The sequence below is a fragment of the Meles meles genome, chromosome 15, assembly GCF_922984935.1.
Source record: "Meles meles chromosome 15, mMelMel3.1 paternal haplotype, whole genome shotgun sequence".
NCBI classification, from domain to species: domain Eukaryota; kingdom Metazoa; phylum Chordata; class Mammalia; order Carnivora; family Mustelidae; genus Meles; species Meles meles.
The window spans coordinates 54,993,033-55,013,174 of NC_060080.1; the positions used below are offsets into that span (position 1 = coordinate 54,993,033).

At 38.8% G+C, this 20,142-nt stretch overlaps 1 protein-coding gene across 2 annotated transcripts in view; it reads right to left on the reverse strand.

Moving 5' to 3' along the window:
- The window catches only part of APLF (aprataxin and PNKP like factor), an 88,271-nt gene that overhangs the window by 43,558 nt on the left and 24,571 nt on the right, over window positions 1-20,142 (reverse strand). For both annotated transcript variants that reach the window (XM_045979994.1, XM_045979993.1), the window contains 4 exons: window positions 19,661-19,833; window positions 15,799-15,946; window positions 15,352-15,484; window positions 6,285-6,466 (listed from right to left, as the gene is read on the reverse strand). In XM_045979994.1, the coding sequence (XP_045835950.1) occupies window positions 6,285-6,466; window positions 15,352-15,484; window positions 15,799-15,946; window positions 19,661-19,833 (636 nt within the window). The remainder of the gene's footprint in view (window positions 1-6,284; window positions 6,467-15,351; window positions 15,485-15,798; window positions 15,947-19,660; window positions 19,834-20,142) is intronic.

Consider the following 20,142-nt stretch of genomic DNA (forward strand, 5'->3'; position numbering starts at 1 on the left):
CTACTTCTTTCTGGTCCAGTGCCACTGTCTAGCTCAGGCCTTCATTCCCTGCGGCCTTCCATGGCAGCTTCTTAGGCAGTTCCTGCCTCTACCTTACATATGGTTGCTATGCCATCTTCCTGTCCCCTTATTCTCCTTCCCAAAACACTTCAAAAAGTCTCTGAGGCCATAAAGTACAGTCCTGATTTCTGTATAGTCTGGCATCAAGTGCCATCTGAGTTGTTCCCCAGTCTCTTGTGGAAGCTTCCTCCCCTCGCCACGCCCACCCACACTCACGCACCTGTCCATACAAGCACTCACGTGACACTCCAGTGCAGATGACACCCATGGGCCACATACACACTCTCCTGCCTCTATGTCTCTGCTCATGCTGTGCTGCTCACAGTTTTCCTCCTCACTAACCTTATTTGCTAGCACCAACTATCTTTCAACACCTAATATAAAAATCTCCTTCAAAGAGATTAAATAAACATCTCCCCCCTCCCCAATATACACCTTCCACCAAACAATAATGTAATATAAGCAACCAAGTCAAGGTATCTACTGTGCTCAGGACAATGAAGATACTCTCAAAATAGCATAGATACCACCCCATCCCCAACCAGCTTTCAGGAATAAACAATCTTTTTGGTAATGTCTTAAAAGCTTCATTGAACACCTGGACCTTTTGATATCCTGGATGACTTAAAAAAAACAACAAACTTTCTGAATAACCCTGATTGCAGTCTTTAAGTTGGAAGAAAAAAAATGATCCATCCAAACAACCAAGAGGGGTACATGACACTCTACAATCAGTTCTCGGGATTCATACTTCCTGAGATAAACACTTGCTAAATTATTGGTTTTGCCAAATAAATCACTATAGCACCCTGATAAGGCAGAACAACCTTTATCTTCAAGATATGCTAAATTAGTTGTTTTTCTCCTCTTTGTATCTCTTTAATATCTTACTGCCTGAATGGACCTCTGGGCTGTTTATGGTTAATTAAACTAAGATGCCCCCTGTGACTTAGGGACTCATGACCCCTGTAGCTAGAACTAGAGGTCAAGATCATTTCACCTGCCAAATCATCTACCACAATCAGTCCCCAAAGACTTAAATGTGAAATTTAGATTATGGGTCAGACAAGTATGAGAGGCATGGAAATGGAGGAAAGATTACATTATTATAAATTGTTAGCTTACTATGCCACCTTCTACAATGTCTAGTCAAGCCTATCAAAACAGAAAGGCAAGATTAACTTTCCAAGATAGCAGAGTAGGAGACCTTAGTTCCACATTCATGGATTGGAAGGACAAATATTATTAAATGTCTCTGCTACCTAAAGCAATCTATACATTCAATACAATCCCTATCAAAATACCATCAACTTTTTTCACAGAGCTGGAACAAATAATCTGAAAATTTGTATGGAATCAGAAAAGATCCCTGAATAGCCAGAGGAATGCTGAAAAAGAAAACCAAAGTTGGCGGCATCACAAATCAGAACTTCAAGCTCTATTACAAAGCTGTAATCATTAAGACAGTATGGTATTGGCACAAAAACAGACACACAGATCAAAGAAACAGAACAGAGGGGTGCTCAGTTGGTTGAGCGTCTGCCTTCGGCTCAGGTCATGACCCTGAGGTCCTGAGATCGAGCCCCACATTGGGCTCTCTGCTCAGCAGGGAGCCTGCTTCCTCCTCTCTCTCTCTGCCTGCCTCTCTGCCTACTTGGGCTCTCCATCTCTCTGTCAAATAAATAAATAAAATCTAAGAAAGAAAGAAAGAAAGAAAGAAAGAAAGAAAGAAAGAAAGAAAGAGAAAGAGAAAGAAAGAAAACAGAGAACCCCAAAATAGACCCTCAACTCTATGGTTGACTAATCTTCGACAAAGCAGGAAAGAATGTCCAATGGAAAAGACAGTCTCTTCAACAAATGGTGTTGGGAAAATGGGACAGCCACATACAGAAGAATAAAACTGGACCATCTCCTTACACCATACACAAAAATAGACTCAATTTTGATGAAAGGCCTCAATCTGAAACAGAAATCCAACAAAATCCTTGAGAACACAGGCAGTAACATCTCTGGCCATAGCCGCAGCAACTTCTTGCTAGATGTGTCTCCAAAGGCAAGGGAAACACAGGCAAAAATGAACTATAGAGACTTCATCAAGATAAAAAGCTTTTGCACAGCAAAGGAAACAGTCGACAAAACCAAAAGACAACAGAATGGGAGAAGGTATTTACAAATGTTTTATCAGATAAAGGGCTAGTATCCAAAATCTATAAAGAACTTGTCAAAGTTAAGGAAAACAAAATACAATTTTATACAGTTAAAAAAAAAAGAAAGAAAAGCAGATGGGATTCAAGGTAGGAGGGACTCTAACTCAGATTAAAAGGAATAGACAGAAGTGGGCTGTAGGACACTCAGGCCTCTTGGTCTGCCTGGAACTGACGTGGAACAGCAGTCAGCAGAGCAAGGTGCAGACTGAGGAGTCTGGTGCTAGGCCAAAATCCTATATATGATCCTTCAGGCCCAAACTTGGACAATCACAAGGTTTTGGCCGGCAGGCCTCATGGGGGAAGCTGCCCTCCCCACAGCAGACATGGTGCACAGCCAGTGTGTTACAGTTTTCTTGAGGGAGTTGCAATCAAGGACTCAAGCCTCAGTGGGCTAGCCATGCTTATGGTGCATTCCTAGCCCAGGTGCCTCCATCCAGAGCCTCTTTGGTAGGTGTGGGGGAGGGATGTGGGCTTAGGCCCTTCCCAGGGATCTTCAGTGATCCCCACTACGGGGGGGACTTCAGCTGAGGCACTTTTCTGTACTTTGACTCAGTATCTTTTCACTCCTAGCTCTCCTCTTCTCCTTTGTCCTTGTCTAGAAAGAGGCAAAGCCTTTGGTCCAAGGCTCCTCAGCAGTTAGAGAATTCTCTACATCTATGCTGCTGATTCTTGCAAGTGCTGTTCCCTGGAACAAAATGGAACACTGGGGAGCCAACAAGTCATTTCCCCTTTTGTTTGCACTGTCACACTAAGTGAAGAAAGGTTTGAGTTACTTTCAGTTTGGCTCTCTGTCTTAACTGACCACCTTGACACCTGATCACTCAACAGAGGCCAAGTCAAAACAAGAGAATCCCCTCTAGATGCATGAAATTCTGAAATTTCCCCTCTTTAATCTTACGGTATATGGTATATCCCACGTGTTTCCAACCATTCCAAACCTCATTTGTTAAGTTGATGTCGACCAACTTAAAAACTACCAGTTTCTGAATTTATTCAGATCTAACTATAGTATCCCCCTGTCCAAAAATACTACAATACCTATTATTTATTCTTTCTAGACCCCCTTTCCTCCATCTGTCTGATAATGGGTGTATATATGACTAGAAAGGGGTAATGATACTACTTCATCTGTCTGAGAACTGTGAATGGTCTAAGTGGAGATTTCATGATCAAGTCCCTAGAATTTACCACAGAAGCAATCACAGAGAAACTCTCATTTTTCTCTTAAGTTGAAAAACGAGATGACATGAGCCTGGAGCTACCAGCGCCCATATTGTATACCATGTGAAGCAAGCCTGCCATCAGCAGTGAAGGATGATTCCAGAGGCAAAGATGGGAAAACCACAGACCAACATGATTTTGATCAAGTCCCTTGTACCAGGTGGTCTTTATAATCTATAGTTGCTGCTGTTTTCCTTTCCATTCTGGAAACTGAATTATTCCTCTATCTTTGTGTGCTAATCATCAAAGATGATGTCCAACAATTCCTCCCATCCCTTTATACACAAATTACTCCTGTCATCAAGCAGTGGAGTTCTTATCCCCTCCCCTTGAATCTAGGCTGGCCTGGTAACTTGCTCTGACCAAAAGAATGCAGCAGAAGTGACACTGTACCAGTTCCAGTCGTAGGCCTTAAGAGAAGACTGGTTCTACTTTGACACCCTTGGAATCCAGCTTTCAGGTAAAGATGTTTGGCCTAGACTACTTATTGGTTTAGTGGAGAAAGGGAGGCCCAGCCAGCTGCCAGCCATTCACCCAATCCTCATGGAGCCATTTCAGATGCTCCAGCCTCTGTTGAGTTCCCAAATGAATGCAGCCCAGCTACACCATAAAGATGTTACAAAAGAAATGCCCAACTGAGCCCAGCCAACCCACAGAAGTATAAGAATAAAACATTGTTAGGTCACTAAATGTTAGGGTAGTTGGCTTCCCAGCAACGGTTAATAAGCTTTATAACACTATTTGCTTCAGTTGTTTCAGTTAGGCCTCCTTCTGTAGTTTATAACAGAGACCTAATTAGATTATATAAATTATGTAGATTATTTCTTTAAAGTTAGTAGATTCAAGCACCCTCATGTTCACTCCCAAACTGGACAGTTACATAACCCATAAGGAGCTGCAGAAAGATGCAAGAAAATTAATGAGAAATAGGGACAATTTCAGAGCAATTATCTTTATGACCAGACATTAGTAGAGTCACAAAATTGTAGGCATTCTAATCTGTGTGTCATCAAAATCTCACAAATACCTCAAATATCTTGGATCTGTTTACTGCTCCTCTCTGCAATCTATAAATTAAGAAAAGTGTTTCTTAAGTGTCATTGGCAAACTTGGGTAACGGGTTGGGATAAACATAGCAAAATACATATACTACAGATTTTCTTTTGGGAAAAAAATCAGAAAACTTTTCTTTTTTGGAAAAAAAAACAAGGCAGTCATACTAATATGTTCAGAGAATATAGCATATTAGGACTCAAAGTTAAACAAGTTTTTTTTTTTTTAAGATTTTATTTATTTATTTATTTATTTGACAGAGAGAAAGTGCCCAACAGGGGAGAGGCAGAGGCAGAAGGGGACAGAGAGGGAGAAGCAGGCTTCCCCCTCCCCAGCAGGGGGAGCCCCATGCCAGGCCTGATACCAGGAACCCTAGATCATGACCAGAGCCAAAAGCAGATGCCCAACCAGCTGAGCCACCCAGGTGCTCCAAAGTTAAACAAGATTTATCTTAATAACTTGTTATGGTCAATACACGTGAGTCAGAAAATGTTGTGTTTTCATTTATTAAACCTGACTCCATAAGTAAGCCAAGCAGTTGACCCTATGGGGATTAGACCCCACTTCCCTACCTAGAAGAAAGGATCCAGCAAGAAGCTAGATCTTTCCTAATGGGAGAGGAGGCTGGAATGAAGTGAGTACTACAAAAGGCCCAAACCTCCGGAAGAGCAGACAGTACATTTCAATGTACACTATTCTAAAACCAATCTACTCCTTTGGTGTCCACAGACACTAAAAAGATGGAGACCCATGAAGCTAAGCCATAGGTCTGTAACGATTATAAAAACTATTACCTAAAGCCACGTCTCTCTAAAGAGGAAAAATATCTAACCTTTCTGCCCTGGGCTTGCTCACTTATTTGTGAAATATCTCTCTCTAACTCCCTCTTTTTTTTTTTTAAAGGCATCCAATAATAGGCCCCATTTTCATTAAGTACCCAGTGTTAAAGAATGCTTAAGTCAGCCAAACCATTCTAGTGAGTTAGCAAAAATTGAAAGAGGAAAGAGAAGTTTTTTAAATAGTGAAATTAGCCCAGAAGTAATGCTGCAACAGGCTATTAAGAACTAGTCTATCAGTTGTTCTTCATAGGTATCAAGAAAAAAGGTGATTATATGTAGTCTGAGAATGACCAATAAAAGAACCCAGGTTTTCAGAATGGAGGTACCAATTATAACCGTCAAGTGGTCTCCACTTTTTTTCTAGTCTGAAAACTTCTATATTAAGCAGATTTGTTTTCTACAAAGTAAGTACTATATTAATTTTAGTAAGCCAAAAAAATCTGGGCTAGATTTTATCTACATAAACTCGGTAATAAAGAACAGTTTTGGTTTTTCCTTACTGTATACAGCATATAATTAATTCTTATCTAGAACACTTGAAGAAAACAAATGATCAAATAATAAATTTTTTTAAAGATTTTATTTATTTATTTGACAGATAGAGATCACAAGTAGGGAGAGAGGCAGGCAGAGAGAGAGAGAGGAGGAAGCAGGCTCCCTGCCAAGCAGAGAGCCCGATGCAGGGCTCGATCCCAGGACCCTGGGATCATGACCTGAGCGAAAGGCAGAGGCTTTAACCCATTGAGCCACCCAGGCGCCCCCAAATAATAAATTTTTTTAAGATTTTATTTTTAATTTCTACTCCCAATGTGGGGCTCAAACCGACAACCTCCAGGTCAACAGACACACTCTACCAACTAAGCCAGTCTGGCACCCCCAAATAATACATTAAAAAAAAAATCACCTTGGATGAAGTGATAGACTCTTCCTGATCAGCATCTTTGCACTTTTTCCCTGTGTCTTGTTCTGCAGATGTACTTTCTGAACTTCCTGATGAAATTAATCGCTTTCTTCCTTGCTGTGTTATGTTTACTTGAATTTTATCTTTGCAGATTTCTTCTTTTCCACTTTCCTGGATTATATTATCTTAAACACACAATGAAAAAGAAGAAAAAAATTACCTCCTGTATCTTCAAATGTCAATATTCCATTAAAAGAAAGAAGAAAAAGGATTAAAGGACAATTAAAAGTAAAGTTCCATTCAGATTAATGCCAACTTGAAAACACTTATTTGTATATCTCAAACAAGTATTAAGCAGCACTTTGGCCAGGATCTCCAGCCCTGGAGAGAGCCACATCAATATGCTAATAAGAACAGGTGTCATCTTTGAACTGCTTCACCTTACCTCTCTGAACTCTGGCTTTATCATCCCAATGAAAGGAATTATAATAATAACAACTCAAAGAGTTACAAGGAGTAAATGAGGTACAATATATCAACTATAGCAGAGTATTTGATATGTGTTAAATATATATTTTTTATTTTAGCACTGAATTTCTCTAATAGAAAATTTAACATCTAGCTATCCAATGAATTTGACATGCAATTATTGAGCCCCTAACATCCACAGTGAGGAATTCAACTTAATAACAGATTAAGAACCCAAAATAAAAATGGAAAAAAAAGAACCCAAAATAACCCAAAAACAAGAGTGATCACCACAAACCTCACCAATTTCTAAAATAAATCTCAATAACAATGGACACTGTACCCCATATAATATTTACCTGAGATTCAATATATACGGCAAACCCAAGTCAGTATAACATTTTCTTAATAAATCTATGATTCCTCTAATCAGAAAAAAAAATCCACTCTTTTTTTCATTAACATACAATGTATTATTTGTTTCAGGGGTACAAGTCTGTGAATCATCAGTCTTACACAATTCACAGCATTCACCAAAGCACACACCCTCCCCAATGTCCATTACCCAGCCACCCTATCTCTCCCCCCTCAAAATCTACTGTTTTTAAGAGGACAATTTTCATGTTTAATTATCTGTCTCCCCTACACTCAAATGACAACTTCCCGAGGACAGAAACTTTATGTGTCGTGTTCACCATTCTCTCCTGGCGTCTTCAGCACCTAGAAATGTGTCTAGCATAAAACTGATGCTCAATAAATATTTGACTAAATGAATTGTGAACCTAAGCAGAATTGGTCCAAAGATTCCCTGGAGAGTCTGAATATAGGTATGTAAGGCAATCCGTAGTCACTAATGTTCTAAAGCAAGGTTTGGCAAATTTTTCTACAAAAAGCCAGAGCGTAAATATTTTAAGTTCTGTTGGCCATACAGTGTCTGTCATAACTACCCAACTCTGCCTCTATGGTAAAAGCTTGTATGCTTGTAAAAGCAGCCACAGACAATACATGCAGGGATGAGCACGGCTGTGTTCCAGGAAAACTTTAGTGACAAAAACAGGCAGCATGCTGGATTTGGCTCATGGGCTGTAGTGTACTCAAATTTGTACAAAAGGATATTCAAGTGGACCGAAATACAGTCCTTCATTAAAGTTAGGAAAGAAATACTTCCACATTATTTAAGAGGAAAATCAATTGAACCAATATAAACATAATGTATATACATAAGAAACTTATGAATAAACTATTCAATAACTAAACTTGGCCTAAATTACTTAAATATTTCCTTTGGATCTAAATTAGGAAGATTTCATATCATTTTAGAAACTGTCAGGACTATACAGCTTCATGCAGCAAATGTCCAAATGCTACAACAGATATGAATTAGTCAAATCAAGAGAAATAATCAACTTACTATAATAAGAACTAAAAATGTACATTAAGACACAGCATTTGCCCAAACAGCAGTTTACCATATTTCAAGTGTCACACACGTACTTAAAATCATGAAACTAGGGGCACCTGGGTGGCTTATTCAGGTTAAGCATTAGGCTCTTGGTTTTGGCTCAGGTCATGATCTCAGGGTCGTGAAACTGAGCCCCAACTCTGTGCTCAGCACAGAGTCTGCTTGAGATTTTCTACCTCTGCCCCTCCCCAACCCCCAGCATGCTCTCTTGTTCTCTCTCTAAAATAAATAAAATTGTCTTTTAAAAAATCATAAAATTAAAAATATATGTTTAAAATATTCTTCAATATTCCAAGTTCTCCACTACAAATATTCCTTCTAAGGACCAGAGCTCTTTTTTTTGGCATAGGAAGAAGCCATTTTAGTATTGTTGTAAAATCCTCTTTACAAAGAGTACATAAAATAAAGAGCTTAATTAGTTCATAATAATCTTCAAATCTGGGGGCGCCTGGGTGGCTCAGTGGGTTAAAGCCTCTGCCTTTCGCTCAGGTCACGATCCCAGGGTCCTGGGATCGAGCCCTGCATCAGGCTCTCTGCTTGGCAGGGAGCCTGCTTCCTCCTCTCTCTCTCTCTGCCTGCCTCTCTGCCTACTTGTGATCTCTATCTGTCAAATAAATAAATAAAATCTTAAAAAATAATAATAATCTTCAAATCTGTTATACCAAACATTTTTCTAAATCTGGAATAGGTACTTCGGGCTCTCTGCTCAGCAGGGAGCCTGCTTCCCTCTCTCTCTCTCTGTCTGCCTCTCTACCTATTTGTGATCTCTTTCTGTCAAATAAATAAAATCTTTAAAAAAGGGGGGGGCGCCAGGGTGGCTCAATGGGTTAAGCCTCTGCCTTTGGCTCGGGTCACGATCTCAGGGTCCTGGGACTGAGCCCCACATTGGGCTCTCTGCTCAGCAGGGAGCCTGCTTCCCCCTCTCTCTCTGCCTGCCTCTCTGCCTACTTGTGATCTCTGTCTGTCAAACAGATAAATAAAATCTTAAAAAAATATATCTGGAATAGGTACAGTTAAATGACTGTAGTAGGAAAGAAAATCTGCTAAAACCAATCACTTCATTTTTAATATTACTAGTTGCATTTACTTATATGAGCTATTACACTAACAGTATCTGAATGACAGATAGCTCAACTACACACACATCATTCCAATCACATCCATCCAATTTCATCCTCCGAAAGAACCCCCCTAACAGTTATATTAACAATTCAAAGTGTATCCTTCCCAGCTTGCTAAGGTTAACCAAATGTACCTACAAATATATATATATTTACATGTAAACACACAGAGGACCAAAACTATAAATGCTATTATTCTTGTGGGATAAATACCTAGAGTCTGTAGATCAAATAGTGCTGTATATTTAAATATGTAAGAAAGACTGGCAAAGCAGTCATATATTTATTGCCTATTTGTATTTATTCTTCTGTAGTATGTCATATACTAGGTCCAAAATTTCTGAGTTTTACCTTCCTTTTTGTTGCTAAGTAAATAATTATTAACCTTCTATGTTTTGGAAGTGTGACAGATAATATCTCCCAGTAGGTCTGGCAGTCTGCTACTTGCCTCTGGCTTGGTTTTTGGTGTCTTCTGTACACAAAGTTTTTGTTTTTTTCACTTTTATTTATTTATTTATTTGAGAGAGAGACAGAGTGAGAGAGCATGAGAGGGGAGGTCAGAGGGAGAAGCAGACTCCCCATGGAGCTGGGAGCCTGATGTGGGACTCGATCCCAGGACTCCAGGATCATGACCTGAGCCGAAGGCAGTTGCTTAACCAACTAAGCCACCCAGGCGCCCCTTGTTTTTTCACTTTTAACCTAAATGCACCTGTCACTTTTCCCTTGATGGTTCCAGGCTCCCTCTCATCATAAAAAAGCCTCCCAGAAGTAATAAAAATATTGTTCCCATATTTTCTTCAAATGCCTTAATAGTTTTAATTTCTACATTAAGATTATTAATTCAATAAAAACTTAAGAATATGGTATGAGGTGGTGCTCTAACTTTGTTTTCTTTCAAATGGAAAGTTAATTTTCCCAACATCATTTATATAATAATTCATCTTCTCCCTATAAATTTGAACTGATAATTTTTAATATATTAACTATATATTAATTTTTTTTTTTAAGATTTTATCTATTTATTTGACAGACAGAGACCACAAGTAGGCAGAGAGGCAGGCAGAGAGAGAGAGAAGGAAGCAGGCTCCCCGCTGAGCAAAAAGCCCGATGTGGGGCTCGATCCCAGGACCCGGGGATCATGACCTGAGCTGAAGGCAGAGGATTCAACCACTGAGCCACCCAGGCGCCCCTAACTATATGTTAATTTGATCTGTTTCTGGATGTTTCATTCATTTTTTACTGGTCGCACTTACCTATTCCTAATGTGCTAGAACTATCAATCACTAAAAGTAGGAACCAGGCTCAGATTGTGATATAAAAAGGTTCTCTAAAGGAACAGGTATTCCTGTTATTCAAACTGTCCTTGAGCATATGAGGAAAAATCTAATTCATTGCATACAACACCCACATAGCTCAAGGCTAAAATCTGACGTAGATGGCACACAGGGAGGAACATAACAAGCACACTTACGAATACAGACGCAAACGTTCTAAACTAAGTGTCAGCAACTCTGATCTAACAGAGCTTAAAAATAATAAGCCATCCAGACAAGTCAGACTTACTCTAGGAACCCAAGCATGGTACATTTGGAAATCTACCAATATCACTAATTACACTGACACATGAAAATGCAGGAGTATTTCTTTTTTTCCTTTTTTCCTTTTATAGCCCCACCCCCACCCCACTGCTTGCCTATGCCCTCCCCTGCCTGCATCCCTATCTACCCCTTTGCAGGACTATATCTATACTAAAAAATTCATCAAATAATTCAATAGTTATTCCTGAAGGAAAAATAAGAAAAAGAAAAAAGAAAACATCCTAAACATGGTAAGAGTACCAAAACTGAATACCATTTTAATGCTGAAATACTAATAGAATCCCTATTAAAATCAGGAATAAGATAGAGCTGTCAATTTTATCCATTTTTAAAACTACAGGGTCTAGGGTACCTGGGTGGCTCAGTTGTTAAGCGTCTGCCTTCAGCTCAGGTCATGATCCCAGGGTCCTGAGATCGAGTCCTGCATTAGCCTCCAGGCTCAGGGGGAAGCCTGCTTCTTCCTCACCTACTGCCCCTGCTTGTGTTCCCTCTCTCACTGTCTCTCTCTCTATCAAATAAATAAATAAATAAATAAATAAATAAATAAATAAATAAAATCTTTAGGAAAAAATTAGAGGGTCTAGTTCATGAAATAAAAATCTTTAAAGGCAATAAATGGAGCAAAAAAGTCAGAACTACTGTAATTTTGTAGATATGACTGCATAGCATGGTAATCTGAGAGACTTAAAAACTATTAGAATTACTTAGATTAATTTGGCAGGGCTGCTGGAAGCTAAACAGAATAACTAGCACTTAAGTAAAATTTAAGTTACAGTCAAATGAACAGAATGTCAGTTCAACATTTATCATCTGTGTTGAGTGGTCATGTGGAAAATACAAAAATAAATGCAAACCAGATGATTTGGGGACTACTTCAATCTTTTTCAGCATGTGCTACTTTTCAGGACTCCATGTTGGAGGGTTAGTAGATGGGAGAAGAAGCATACTACAGAGTAGAGGATTTAAAAATTTAAAAGCTCCTTTTGCAATCCAGCACAAGTGTCATAGCCCAGAAATTATGACTTGTCCTAGAGCTTAGGAGGCTAAGGGAACAGAAATGACTGGAAGCCAAGAGAAGAGAAGCTCTGAAAGCCTCTGCCCAAATATATTCACTTGTGAATCACTAAGGGACATGGAAAAAATTTTAGCCCAGGCCTGAGAAACTCATGATAACATCCAAGGGCTAGTGTCTGGGAACCCAGAAAATAAACTAGAACTATATTGGCTGAAAAACAAAAAGAACAGCCTGATCACAGCAAAACTTCAGATATATTTAAGGATTAAATCAAGAATTAAACTAAGAAAAGATCTAGGAGAGCATGCAAGAACATATGAAAACAAAAACGCATAAAAACAGCACAACACAGAAAAGGTAAATTTAGGTGGCTGTATAGTGACACAGCTCAGCATGTGGGCTTTAAAGTCAGACAGAGCTAGGTCTCAATTACGGCTCTGGCATTTATAACATGATCCTGGACAAGGCATTTAACCTCAGTTCATGTTATCTGTTCTGTACCTAGTGACACAAAAGGTTCCAAAGGATCAAGTTAATCAGATAATCGAAATAGGTATTAATGAACAAAGTATAGTACTAAAAATGCAAAAGACATAGGAAAGTAACCTACTTCTAAATGAGTCCAAAATGCATCCTAGAAATTGATTTTTTAAAATCTCTAGCATTGGTCTATTGATCTGGATGATTTATTACTTAAACAAACAAATAAAACAACAAGAATAAAGTACAGGGCAGAAAAAGTCAAATTATTTTGATTTTTAATTAGCTGGATTCAAGTGCTAAACCATTCCTATGTGTATTTCTAACTCTATTTCTAAAGGAATTAAGTAACCTAAATTTGCTCTTACAAGTACCCCCAAAGTCTGCTTATGAGAAAGAAGACATGCTAGAATCCAAACATTTTTCTATCTTATTTTGAAGTGTTAGCACTTTAAGTACATCGTGTATTACATAATATTCTTGTCCAAATCAATGGCAAAGTGTTATCCTTTGCATTTTTAAGGTGAAGTACTCAAAAAGGTGCTTCATATTTTACAGGGTACTTCTGGCTAGTGAAAGTTAATAATTATTTTTAATTTGAAGCAAAATGTATTTTGGACTATTATAAGCAAGCTAATAGTGGTAGCACAGAAGCAGTTACCACACAGAACAACTCTGAAAGAAAAGGACTTGCTTGCAGGGAGGCAGCTGACATTGTTCCAAGCTTTAGTCAACTGAAGTTATTCTTTCTATATTAGAGAAACTGGTCTACTGAGAGAAAGAACCTACCCCCTCTCCACGACCATTCACCACTCCCCATTTCCTTCCTGCAAACTGAGGAATTACTGCACTTAATGAGAAATGATACTGATAAAAATGTTACATATGGGGGCGCCTGGGTGGCTCAGTGGGTTAAAGCCTCTGTCTTCGGCTCAGGTCATGATCCCAGGATCCTGCGATGGAGCCCCGCATCGGGCTCTCTGCTCCGCGGGGAGCCTGCTTCCCTCTCTCTCTCTGTCTGCCTCTCTGCCTATTTATGATCTCTCTCTGTCAAATAAATAAATAAAATCTTAAAAAAAAATTCTCAACTATTTAAAAAAAATGTTACATATATAATGGTGGGTGGTGGAGGTTTGAAAACCACTATACTGAAGGGTCAGGGGTGGGAGGTTGGGGGAACAGGTGGTGGGTAATAGGGAGGGCATGTTTTGCATGGAGCACTGGGTGTTGTGCAAAAACAATGAATACTGTTATGCTGAAAAAAATAAATAAAATGGGAAAAAAAAAAGATGCCAAAAAAAAAAAAGAAAACCACTATACTGGAATAAAATTCTTACCAGGAAATCTTGGGTTTATATATGAAAATTCTCCAGATCACATCTCTCACAATATGTAATATATAACCTACTTTTCCCAAGAGGCCACTCTGATCCTATGAAATTCCAAACTAGAATTAAATGAGGAATATTTGGTATATAACATATGTGATCCAAATCTTGAGACTGCTTCTATGACACTATGCTGAGTATGAGAAGCAGTGAGAGCAGTAACATTCAACTCTAGCATGTATTCAATTGTGCTCAGGATAGAATGACAGAGTAGTGTGACTGAACTAATCATGCCAAATAAAACCAGTATAAATTTTGGACAAAATATTAAAAAACAACTATTTGAAGGCATTGCAGAGTGATGAAAAGGCAAAACTGGAAAAATTAAGTATAAACTGTGAGGTTTGTGAATTTGTAGCTTCCCCCTCACCATCCACCCAAGGCATCTCCCAATCCACAGGTGGCAGAAAGCAGCCTTATTGGTTTAACCAGCCAGAGCACAGATTCTGAGGCTTGGTAGAGCAGGCAGAAAGTTAGGAAGCCTCAGAGGGCCATGAACCAAAATTTACATTTAAAACTGATCCAAGTCCTTCACTGGCTGCTGAGCCACATGTGGAAGGACAAGCAGCAGATGCAAGCTGCTAGGACTAAGCAGAGGCTGTGGCTGGGACGGTAGCAGGAGAAAGAGTGGGCAGGGTCCGAATTAGTTGCCTGTTAGAAGAAGATTGCCTAGTAGGCCAAATTAATCACTATTAAAACAAAAATATTTCTTCAGAGGAACATAAAATGAAAAATCTCTATAACATATCATTCATAATATCCAATATCCCATAGAAAGTTACTAAACTTGAGAATAAACAGAAAATGTGACCCATATAAAAGAAAACAGGGGTGCCTGGGTGACTCAGTGGGTTAAGCCTCTGCCTTCAGCTCAGGAAATGATCTCGGGGTCCTGGGATCAAGCCCCACATCGGGCTCTCTGCTCAGTGGGGAGCCTGCTTCCCAACCGCCCCCCCCCACCCCGCCTGCTGCTCTGCCTATCTCTGTCAAATAAATAAATAAAATCTTTAAAAAAAAGAAAGAAAGAAAACAAGCAGTCAATAGAAACTACACCCAAGATGGCTACAAAGTTGCAAATAAAAGACTACAACAATGAAGTGAACATTATAATCTTCAATGGGAATGCCCAGCAGCTGGCATAAATCACCGTGGTATCTGCCATGATAGTGAGCTGTACTGGGACAGAGGTCTTCTTCTTTGACTCCTCCAGCACATAATCATGTGTGCCTGGCAGTTTTTTATTTAATTAAATTAATTTAGAAAGCTCTTACTGTGCTGACCTTTTATCACTGACATGACACCAACAGGTATGTTTGAAAATCTACATTACCAGAAGTCCAGCACATAAATCAAAAGGTAATTAGCAAGATGATGTAAGATAAATGACATAACGTAATAGCTTATGTTTTAAGTTAGACTTCATGTACACATCTAAAGAAATGTTAGGCTAAATGATACACCTACACAACCACTAATCTATCTCCATTTGTTCAGAAAAACTTCTGAATTCTGCTTAATGTTTTCAAAACAAAACCTACCCCCCTTGCTGACTGTTGCTGAAAGGTTTTGATCACCAAGATTTTCTGTTAACATCCATGCTGGAAGGATTCTTCTCCTCTGCGTAGGATCTGACTGTTGCTTACTGTGGTCTCTACATTCACCTAGGAAACACTAAAAAGACATCTATATCTTAATTATTAAAAATAATCATGCAACCTTAATTAAATTGTAAAATTATTTACTTTGCAGGAAACTACCATTAAAAAAATCTATCTGCAAGTATGGGCTGAATTACTCAAATTTCTCAAAGAAAGAAATTCATTATCTCTATTAGTTGACATGGTGGACTAGTGTGATATTCTGCACAGCTTAACCTAAAAACAGTAATGCCGGTAGTATTGTCATGATATAGTTAATTTCAGTTGTCTTTTCTCTCCTTGAAATAAGGAGTATGTTACAAATGGATGAGATCTTAAATTTCTCACCTCACTATTTGCAGAAGTAGTTTGGGTCTTAGCTATTTCTGTGCTTCTTTCCAGCTGTGGGGCACCAGTTGTCTCATCAGGTGAGTGAACAGAGAAAGATTTTGGTGTTTCATTCAGTGTATTATCTTCATCAAGCATTTGACTATTTCTATAAAATAAAATAAAAAATCATTTAAAATACTTCTATTACACCATGTCATGATAAATGTAATTTTCCTAAGTACATCTAACAAATGAATTATGCTCCTCTTGGCCTTAGCAAGACAGATGATGAAAAAAGCAGATGATAGCACAGAATAAAATATATAGACTAAAATATGTTCTTCAGAAAATACATTTATCTTTCCAAATGATCCACCTAGAAACCACTAGCTATTTATGAGATGGGCAGTAGCCATCTCTCTTAAGGCTTAAGAGCTCTGTCCTTAGTCAGTTATTTGTCCAGATAGCCCATAAAAGTTAAGATGGCCACCCAGCACCCCAAGAGAAATGCAAATTGTGAGAATAACAGATAAGCTCGTATGGCTTTTGAAGAAAAAAATAAAATCCTGATGTCATGTTCACACGCAGCTGCTACTGGAGTTCTGGCCAGTATAGCCATTTGTGAAATCTCCCCAAACGTGTAGTCCAATCGGAAGCTAACTCTTCTGACACAGAAACATCCACGGTCACATGTGCAACATCCTAGCAGAACCAGCTACCTCCCACTTGGCTGCAAAGTGCAGTAAGATAATCCGAAGTTGATGGATTATTGTTCATTACTGATACATAAAGACAATCCAAAAAATGCTTTTTGAATATTTGATAATATAGATGGAAATACTATTCAGAAATAAAAAGGAATAATCTACTGATACACAACAACATGGATGAATCTCAAAGAAGCCAAACTCAGAAGGCTACAAACCATGTAATTCCATTTGTACCACATTCTGTGCTTTTGGTGTTCTATCTAAGACACCACTGCCTAATCCAAAGTCACAAAGATTTATACCTGTATTTTTCCTAGTTTCACAGTTTTAGCTCTAATATTTAGGTCCCTGATCCATTTTAAGCCCATTTTTATATGGTGTGAGGTAGGAGTCTAACTTATATTCTTTTGCAAGTGGATACCCAGTTGTCCCAACACCATTTGTTGAAAAGACTACTGTTTCTCCCATTTAATTGTCCTGGCAATCTTGTCAAAAATCAGTTGGCCATACAGTAAGGGCTTTATTTCTGGAGGCTTGATTCTATTTCACTGATCTATATGTCTTTCTTTATGCTAGTACCATACTGTCTTCATTACTGTAGCTTTGTAGTAGGTTTTAAAATTGTAAAGTATGAATCTTTCAACTCTTTTTTTTTTTCAGCTTTTAAGAACGGTTTATTTTCCATCAACCTTATTTCCATTTTGTTTGCCTTTGTGAAAGGGCACCTTAAGACCACTCAGTGGTTGTTCCTACTTATTTAGTGGCTGAGAAGTGGGAGCTGCAGACAACCTTCACTGGCAGGCTGAGTGCTCCAGTCTTCAGCAGGGAACTGCTGAACAGACACAGAGGGCACCTGCATACCTTCAGACCAGTCTGCAACTTCCCACTGAGTAGTAATGAACTCAGAAGCTGGAGCACTCGTTTACCCTGAAATCCCTCGTTGGGTCATAGCCTTTCCAGCAACAGCCTGCTCTTCATTTCCAATCTCTTGAGGATCTCTGGAGAAGCAGAGGTCAGGCATGACCTCCCAAGGGTATTCACAAGAAATGGTACCAGGTATGCACAGAACTTCCCGTGCCAGCATTCACCACATCAGAACCACTACTGAGCTCCCTTGTTGCAAAGGAAGGCAATGTCCACATAGTGCAGAGGAGAGTCTGCCTTACCCAGAGCATTGGTAGGTAAGCAGGTTAACACGAGATGCCTCCCTGAGAGGATTAGCCCTTGGATCAGTGACCACCAGAAGTTGCCTGGATCTGGTTAGTGAAGGTTTCAGGAGTGAAGCATCCAGCAACAGCAGTGGCTCCAGTTGCAGCAGCAAACTTCAGCACAGCTTGCTGGGCAGTATTCCTTGATGATATGACACTGACATCAACTGGTAACAATGGCACGAGCTGCCAGCAGAAGCTTCTCCCAGGTTCTCCTCAGATTTATGATGTACATGCCATCACTTTTCCTTTTCACATATACTGTTCCATTTGGAAGTCAAGGTTGGTGCCAACAAAGTAGGTTCCTGCTACAAGGAATTTGAGGACATCCTCCGCCTTCATTGCAGGACATCAGGGGCTCCAAACATTGTGAACGTGTCCCTTTCAGTTAGGACAAGAATCCCTCAATCCAGCAGGAAGCTTGTTCTGATGGCTTTGGGGGGTGCTAGGTACCCCACAGGGCATTCATGTAGAACGCCATAAGGATCCCCTCCCCCGGGTAGTGCAAAAAACTCTTCTTCTTTTTAAAGACTGTTTTAGCAATTAAGTTATTCTTTGGGAATTATGCTTTGGGATTAATTTGCTCCTGTCTGCCTATCTTCTTAAAGTAGAAACACAGATCACTGGGTTTACAGCTTTCTTCTAATACAGGCATTTAATATAAATTTCCCTCTAAGAACTATTTTAGGTTCATCTCACAAATTTTTATTTTGTTTCAGTACTATTTTTTTCAAAATGTTTTCTAATTCCCCTTGTGATTCTCTTTGACCTAACAGTTATTTAGAAGCATGCTGTTTAATTCCAAATTTTGGGAGATTTTCTATTTTATTGTTATTGATTTAAGTAACCCCTATGCCCAACATGGGACTCAAACTCATGACGCCAAGATCAAGAATTGCATGCTCTACCAACTGAGCCAGCCAGGCACCCCTATTTTACTGATTTTTAATTTAATACTACTGTAATCACAGAACACATTCTGTACACTTTTGTCCATCTACTTCTGTTAGTCCAGTTTATGTAGACTGTAATTTAAAAGCTGATGGCGCCTGGGTGGCTCAGTTGGTTAAGCCTCTGCCTTTGGCTCAGGTCATGATTCCAGCTCCTGGGATCGAGTCCTGCATCAGGCTCCTTGCTCAGCAGGGAGTCTGCTTCTCCCTCTGTCCCTCCCCCTGATCCTTCTCTCTCTCTCTCTCACACATATTCTCTCGAATAAATAAATGAAATTAAAAAAAAAATTAAAAGCCAAAACAGTGGCAAATAATCTGCTACTGACTGCCTCAACAAAACTAGTGTATTAATATCAACTTTACATTAGATGTTTATTGTAATACCTCATTTCCTCAGTTTCCCAATTCTATATTTTCTGTTATTTTTATAAGAGGAGTTATACTAAGCCAGAGGGATTAATACCTTAATAAAATTTAAAAAGCTAAAAGAAAATATTAAGAAAATGTAGTTGGTTTCAAATTACCTATCCTGGTTACTATTAGATGGAAAATACATTCTGAACACAATGGTAAAAGACACCACATATGCGAGCAATCACTATTGAGGTGTAGGTTTCCAATGTCAAATGTTTGCTAGAGAAACACACACGAACACATATACCATACTCCATGTAACTCCTATACTGCAACCTAGTTTAATCCTAGAATGGTTTCTACTGAAGCATTTGTGGATGGCTGAGGAATTAGGTTACAATTGCCATTTTTAAAAATTCTTTTAAGAAAAATTTCTTTTAAGATTGTATTGATTTATTTGACAGAGAGAGAGCACAAGCAGAGGGAGCAGCAGAGGGAGAGGGAGAAGCAGGCTCCCCACTGAGCAAGAAGTTGGACATTAGGCTTGATCCCAGGACCCTGGGATCATAACCTGAGCCAAAGGCATATACTTAACCAACTGAGCCACCCCTAGGTTACAATTACTATTACTCGATCTAATTTCATCAGGCAATCTTACCTTAAAGTACATTCCACTTCTGCTTCAGAGTGTGTAGAGGAAACAGAGAAGATGTATTTGTCGACTAGCAAAGAAAAACTGTCTCCAGGATTCAACCAGCGCCATAGATTTCTCTTCAAGGGTAAGAGCTGGTTCTTCTCGGAAGACTGATAAAAACATGGATTTGTGTGTATCTAACAACAACAACAAAAAAATAGGGATAAAATTCTAAATTATGAGAAAAAGACAACTAACATGAACTGATCCAAAGCTTGGGTATCAAAACAATTTCATTACAAATTTAGATTAAAAATCTAATAAATCTGGCACTTATAAGTCCAATAATTATTATCTATACATAAAAAAAGAGAAGGAGTTAAAATATACCTCTCACTTCTGTAGGAATCAAAGAAAAAAGCAAGGTTATCAATTAACTCATTAGAAGATATTTCTGCTTTAAGAGGTACCATCAGACATTAGAAAGAGAAACACAAAAAATAATT